At 54.9% G+C, this 7,247-nt stretch overlaps 1 protein-coding gene across 1 annotated transcript; it reads left to right on the plus strand.

Annotated features, from left to right (window-relative positions):
- Window positions 1-1,954: 1,954 nt before the first annotated feature.
- Window positions 1,955-2,750, plus strand: LOC113887855 (small integral membrane protein 10-like protein 2A). The gene has a single exon (XM_027535092.1). The coding sequence runs from the start codon at window positions 2,191-2,193 to the stop codon at window positions 2,425-2,427; it is 237 nt and encodes a 78-aa protein (XP_027390893.1). The 5' UTR covers window positions 1,955-2,190; the 3' UTR covers window positions 2,428-2,750.
- Window positions 2,751-7,247: the final 4,497 nt, after the last annotated feature.

A 7,247-nucleotide genomic window follows, 5' to 3' on the forward strand; every position in this document is an offset into this window, starting at 1 on the left:
GTTCGATGCACGATGCTGAATGCTTGGGGCTGGTGCACTGGGACGGCCCAGAGGGATGGTATGGGGAGGGAGGAGGGAGGAGGGTTCGGGATGGGGAACACATGTATACCTGTGGCGGATTCATTTTGATATTTGGCAAAACTAATACAATTATGTAAAGTTTAAAAATAAAATAAAATTAGAAAAAAAAATAAAATAAAAAAGTAAAAAAAAAAAAAAATTCCCAGAAAGTAATTGTTGATCATGAAGCATGTAAAAAAAATAAAAATAAATAATTGCATTCTGTATATGAAAAGTGAACATGTGGAAACCAAAATTAAGCACACAGTACCATTTACAGCCATTCTAAAGGAAATGAAATAGATGAAACTCTAACAAAATATGTATAGGGTTGCTGAGTAAGTACAAAGAGGTGGCTCAAATCAGTTCTTTTGTGGTGTTGGAATATTTTTGTATCTTGATCATAGTGGTGGTTGCATGAATCCTGACATGGGATAAAATTGCTAGAGCGATACAGGCACACATACACACAAATTAATGCAGGTTAGAAAAATGGAGAAACCCGAATTGGGTCTGTAGTCTAGTCAAGAGTAATATACCAGTGTCAGTTTCCTAGTTTTAATATTATACTGCATCTATAGAAAATGTCATTGGGGAACGTGGGTAAAAGGCACAAGGTCTTTTTTGTGCTATTTGTGCAACTTCTCTGAGTCTATAAATATTTCAAAATAAAATGCTAAAGATAAATGAGATGTGGCCAAGAAGAGGTTTCAGAAATGATTGGAGGGAACGGGCTGCACATGAATGAGGCAGGATCCAGTCTAGGGAAAAAAAAAAAGGTTTCTATGTAGCTTAAGTCTATGTTCATATGGCCCCCTCTTTTTCAAATATTTTTGTTGTATTATACAAGTAATAGTTACAGATACACAAATGGATATACATACATATACACGAAAAACAAAAGGTATATCTTTCTTCCTACTTCCTTAACCAGAGTAAATGATGTTCAATAATGTGACATTTATCTACCCTGATGTTTTTTACGCATTCATATTCGTGCATGGTTATATTGTTGTGATCCAATGACCTAGTGCCTCTTAAACTCTCTCTTCTCCAGGACAACTGCTCAATCAGCGTATACGAATCTGCTGGGTTTCTTAAACATTTATACAGATGTCACAGAGATATTCAGTATGACTGTGAACAGGCATTCTGAGAGGAATTAGTAAGGTATTAACTTAGGCCAGCCCTCCTTGTGAAAACTGGGATGAAATCTTCATGAATCAACTTTTGCAGACGGCTTTTTAAAAGTCCTGACTACAATGAAGCAAGCACATTTCAATAATTCTGAAAATGTCATGGAGTTTGAATTGGATTTGGTTTAGAAAAAGATTAGATGAAACCACGAAAGGGCTTTAAAACCCAACAGCAGATGAAAAGTAATGAATGAGGGCAAATGTATACCTGAGAAGACCTTGCACAGCATCCAGGGCAAAGACAGACTAAGAGTGCATAGAAATCACCATGGGATGAAAGGTAAGGACAATGGGGGTAAAGGAGCATTCACGAAATACACATGAACAGGGGAAAAATGAGCATGTAGGTTTGGTGAAATTCCACAGTGCAGAGTTACCAGAAAAAACATGAATTAAAAGTGCAGTGGCTAGCTGGCCAGATTTTCTGCGGAGACAGTGAGGGAAAGGGGATGGTGTAAACGGGTAAAGAGCTCCGGGTGGGCCTTCCTTGCAGAATAGCGCATTCTGCAAAAGGATCCCAGGAGGGCAGCACTTGACAAAAAAAGCTTTCAGGCCCTCCGGCTCTCTTGGGAGTCCGGGAGGAGGCGGGGCTTCTCGGAGGGGCGGGTACCGGGGGTGGGGCTGAGTTGTTGGCAGCAGCTCTGTGGTACCCGACAAGGGGCAGGGCCATGCTAGGGGCGGAGCTGCGCAGGCGGTCGCCAATGTGCGTGCAGGCGAGGGGGCGGAGCTGTCCCTAGGCAGCTCAGGTGGGGCCTTGGCTGTGGCGGAGGAGTCTTCGGGAGCCCAGCCCCTGAGGGGAGACTGAAGGCGGGGCGCGGCGGAACAGGGCGGAGTGGGACGCGACTGCTGTTGGCCAGCGGCTCCAGGCCTCGCGTCCACCTGTCCGCCAGCTCGTGCTGCGGTCGGTCCGCGGGGCCCGCGCCGGCCCGGGCCCATGGCGGCGTCGGGGGCTCTGTCTGCGGCGGCGGCAGCAGCGGCCCTGTCGGGCGTGGCAGTGCGGCTGGCGCGCTCAGCCGCGATCCGCAGCTCGTACGGTGCCTTCTGCAAGGGGCTCACGCGCACGTTGATCACCTTCTTCGACCTGGCCTGGCGTCTGCGCATGAACTTCCCCTATTTCTACATCGTGGCCTCGGTGATGCTCAACGTGCGCCTGCAGGTGAGGATCGAGTGAACGCCCGCTACCACCTCCGCCCGGCCGCGACGGCAGGGGCATCAGCATGAAGGATCACTGGGCCGGGGGCCGCCGGGACGCTCCGGGGGATGAGGAAGGGGCGGATCAGGCCTCCGGGCCCTAGACCTCCGCCGAGGACGCAGCCACCGAGCCCTGGCTCTGGCCAGCCACTTCGCGGCCGGTGACGAACTGCACTGAAACTCTCAAAACGGGCCCTTTGAATCGAACTCGAGAAAATTATCTGAGTGCAGCCGACCTGTTGCCTCACTTTGGCCGAAGGGGGGAGCAGAAGGAAGAAATTCTTCAGTAGGAACATGAATGACTGACCCTGACCGAAAAGGTAGGAGGCCAGAGGTTGGCCTTGCGGGCTGGAGGGAGGTGGTGGCCATGACATCTAGATGTCCAGGCTGCCGGGTGGCTTGGGGAGACGAGGAAGGGACCTGAGGAAACCAGCCTGGAAAGCTGCCTGGCCGAGAGCAGGCAAGGCAGGGTGCATGCAGGCCCTCTGGACTCCCTTGTCATATATCCAAGATGGGGATGAGGGGCAGCTGCCTGGGCATCTCCGAGGGTCAGCCCATCACCTCGGCCCACGGCCCCAGTAGTGTCACCTGAACACAGGGGAATAGAGGGAAATGGCCCTGGAGAGGCCCTGAGAAAGCCCTGGAAGAGAGCAGATGCTGGCCCCCTTGTCCTCCACCCCTCGAGAGGCAGCCTGGACGGATGGTTGTGTTCTTGGCCCAAGCCCAGGTCTGTCTCTTTCTCAGCCCTTCACAAGACTTCCTCCTGGCAGGTCTCTGGGACTGCTCTCTGCCTGCTCCTGCTGTCTCTCTTGCTCCTCTCCACCCTCCAAAGCTTTGCATCAGGGGACAGGGAAGAGTGGGAAAGACGTGTTCCTCCCAGCCCTGCCCCATCTCAGCCACGCTGCCTCCACCTCCTATCAGTGCCCTCCTGGTGCCACAGAATGCACTGCTCCAGTCCTGGACAGCCTCAAGCAGCCCCTGTGTCCCAAAGGATTTGGGAAAGTGGGGGTCTCCTTGAGTGGAGGGCAGCTGTCAGGCTGGGATGGGAGAGCAGATGGAGAAGAGGCTTGTAGGGTAGGCGACAGTTGGGGAGACAGGGACGTCTTTGGGTGAGGAGGCAACTCTCAAGTCCCAATGTTTTTCTTGCAAGAACTGGTGTTATAGAAGGTGAACTGCCCCTTTTGTGGTCAAAAGAATCAAATCCCTGCCTGGGCACCCCTGCCCCTAGAGTTGCCTGGGGAGCGCCCGAGAGAAGGGACTGACCCCTCGAGGAGAGGCAGGGCCTTCCAGGTGGAGAGCCCGAGGGGAGGGGTGGCCTGGTGATCCAGTACTGGCATGAGGGAGGAAGGATGGAGCTAGAGACACTCTGGCGGAGCTCTGTTCTCCCCACCTGCTGAGCTCTGGGAAGGGAGACATTTGCCCTTGTCACATAGATCAGAAGTGGGGGAGCTGAACCTGCCTCTGGGCCTGAATTCCCCACGTGCCCCCCAGTCTCTGGGAGACCTGGCACAGTGGGATGGGGGAAGGGAGCACAGGCTCCCAAGGGACCTAGAGAGAAAGGCCCGTGGCAGGGAAGGTGGGGTGTGTGGCAAGTCACAGGGAAGAACCAGGGGACAGTCTAAGCTGAGATGGTCACAGGAGAGATGAGTCCCAGAACCCCCTGGGGAGCAAGGTCCTCACACACAGTCAGGCCTCCCCACCCCAACCCAAGCCCCACCCAAGGCTTAACCAGGGGTTCCTTGGTGTTGAGTGGCACAGGCCTCTCAGTTTGGGTGGGGGTGTTGGCTGGCTCCTGGGGCCGAGTGTAATAGGAGGGAAGGGATACAAGTGGGTGGGGTGGAGCTGAGACCCACGCATGACCCCATGTCTCTGTCTCCAGGCTGCCCCTCCTGCTAGGATCACACAGGAGCATCTGCTCTGGATGGGCCTGCAGCGGTCCTGGCTGTGCTGCTGACTGGTGCACCAGGAGCGGCACTGAGGGGAGCCGGGAGAGGCCCTGGCCCTCACCCCCATCCCACATCCACATCTGCCCCCTCACTGATTGCTCGCGGTCCTGGTCCTCAGTTCCTGGGACTAAGAACCACAGCAGCCTGGTTGCCCCTGGGACAGAGGGGCTGAGCCTCACACCATGTGCCCTTCTCAGCCACCCAGGGCCCGGCTGAGGAGCTCTGCCTGCCTCACCCCGAGGCCTGAGGCTGCACCCGGGCTACCACGTGCCCCCTGCAGATTCCCACAGATGGAAGGGCGCTGATGGCTTCCTCCCTTGTGCCAAGTTGCCTGGAAACCCCTGGTCCTGGTGGCCCCTCCTCCACCCCAACTGTGTCCCTCCAGGACCACTTCCGGGAGACTGCCAGCCTTTGGACTGCATCCCTGGAGTTCTGAGAGACTGTGACATGGGCTGCAGGGGAGGAGAGGAGCGGAGGACCAGGGGCCTCCTTGGGGCTGATGCGTAAATGTGCCCTTTTCAAGTTTGGATCTCACGCTCTGGGTGACTGGATCCCCAGCCGCAGCTTCTTCCTGGGCCAGCCTGAGAGGACCTGAGGAGGGCACTAGGGAGGGTCTTTACTTAATATGTGCGTGCCTGTGTGTGAATGTGTGTGTGAGTGTGCATGTTGAGTGCATGTGTGAGTGTGGGATGTGTGTGGGCATGTATGTGCGAGTATGTATGCACATGCATGAGGGCTTGAGTGTGTGAGTGTGTGAGGGGGGTGTGTGGATGAGTGTGTGGGTATGAGTACAGATGCATGAATGCACAGATGTTTGTGTGTGAATGTGCGGATGTGAGTGTGTATGTGTGTGAATACACGTGTCAGTGTGCATTTGTGAATGGGTGTGTGTCTGTGCACAAGTGTGTGATTGCTTGTGCACACACAAGTGACTATGTGCTGCAGAGGGTGCAGAGCTGTTTAGCTGGTGTGCAGTGCAGGACGGGCTCCCTGTCCTTCCCGGGCTCGTGGCTCTGTTGGAGCTGCCTGGGCCCTGGGAGGCTGCTTCCCAAAGTGGAGAAAGTATGTTGGAGATTCAGGGGCCCCGGGATCAGAGACCCCTCGTCACCTGCAGAGAATCCCCACTCCTTGTGGGGCTCTGGCTGGGGCTGTCCGCCCCCAAAGATGTTGGCCGTGGGAGGGGCGGGGACACGTCCTCAGCACGTGCTCCTGCCACTGCTCTTCTTACCGTTTTGATCTTGAGTCCTTTGCTGCTTCTGCTGTCCCGCCTCTTCCTCATCTCCCGACTGGGCCCCTGCTGCTCTCTTTGCACTTTATTTGCAGTCTGTTTTTCAGGCAGTGGAGCTTACACACAATCACTGACTTGAAAAAGACCACTGCTCCTTTTCTGTGTGTGATGAACTCTGCACCAGTCAGCGCAGTCTGGTCAGAGAAATGTTCTTGTTTCCAGTGTTGTCACATCTTGTGTCTGTCTAAGTTAATAAAAAATATTCTTTGAATTGAATAAAATAAAAACTGGAGGCCTCTTGTTTCTGGTGTGGTGCCCCCTTGGAGGAGAGGGGCTAGGGGTGAGCTCACCCTACTCTGGTGGCCAGAAGCTGGGGCAGGGGAGCATCCTGAGGGCTATAATTGGGTGGGGTCATGGCAGGGATGGTGGCCTGTTCAGAAGATGCTCTGAGACAGGACTTGACTTGGAGTGCTGCTCCCATGATGAGAAGTCAGCAGCACAGGCCTGGCCTAAGATGAAGCGACTGTCCCAGTTTGTCCCATTCACAAACTATTTGAATAACCAGACAGCTAAGCGTTTTCTTTATTTTAAAGCCTGGTGTTAGAAAGCACTTAATTCAGTTGAACCCCAAGGATGGGCTGGGGTAGGTGAGGTGAAATGGACCGTCTGCAGATCACTTTGTGTCACCCGGAGGCCCCTCTGCCGCAGCAGGTGGCAGGGACCCATCGCTTCCCTGGCAGCCAGGTTGGTGCTCGTTTTGAAGAAGATCAACGTTGGGGACCAGAGACCAGCTTCCCTTCCCTCCACCTTAGACTCAAGCTGTCCCATCACAGGGCCTGGGGTGGGGACTCCGAGGGGGAGGGAGCCGGGGTGGTGGTCAGAGGCTGGGGGAAGGAGGCCTGCAGAGAAGCACAGCACCCCCCTCAGAGGAAGGAAGGTAGGGCCCTCTTCTGCGCACAGAAACAGAAACGTCAGGTCGTGGGGTGGCTGAGACCTGTGCTTAAGCAGAGTCCCACAACAGGACCAAGGCTCTGAGCTACTGGCAGATCTTAAGGCCTGGCCCTGACATTCCCTGAGGGTCCTGTCACCCCACTGGAGGGACTCATTCTCTGCTCCACATCCTCCCTGTCTGTCTCCTGACTCTGCCCACCCTTAGACCAGGATCCAGCTCAGACCCCACCTCCACGCCTGCATTCACCTACCCAGGCAGGGAGGAAGAGCACACAGCCTCCCCAGCCCTTATCTGGGCACCCTCGGCGCCCCCAAGAGATGATTGTCTGCTCTCCCTCCTTAGCTTCAGCCTCTGGTCTCAGCCAGACCTCTCCTGCTGTGTCTTTCCTGCCATCTCCTGCTCTGCTCCTTCACTTCCACCACCCTGAGCTAAGGGCTGACTCAGCATCTGGGCCCAGGCACAGCCTGTGGCTTCTGGTCCAGTGTTCTCGCTGCCTCTGGGTCTCCTTCTTGGCACCCATGATTGTCCTGGGCCTGAGGCTGCTTCTGAGCCTGCACCCTGCACCCCGTCCAGCTCTCAGCTCCCTGCACCCACTTGCCCAGCCCCTCCAGGGAGGCCCATTCCAGCCCTTCTGCTGCCCCCCACACCCAACCAGGCAGGAGGAAGATGCCCAG

This window comes from Bos indicus x Bos taurus, chromosome X, assembly GCF_003369695.1.
Source record: "Bos indicus x Bos taurus breed Angus x Brahman F1 hybrid chromosome X, Bos_hybrid_MaternalHap_v2.0, whole genome shotgun sequence".
NCBI lineage: Eukaryota > Metazoa > Chordata > Mammalia > Artiodactyla > Bovidae > Bos > Bos indicus x Bos taurus.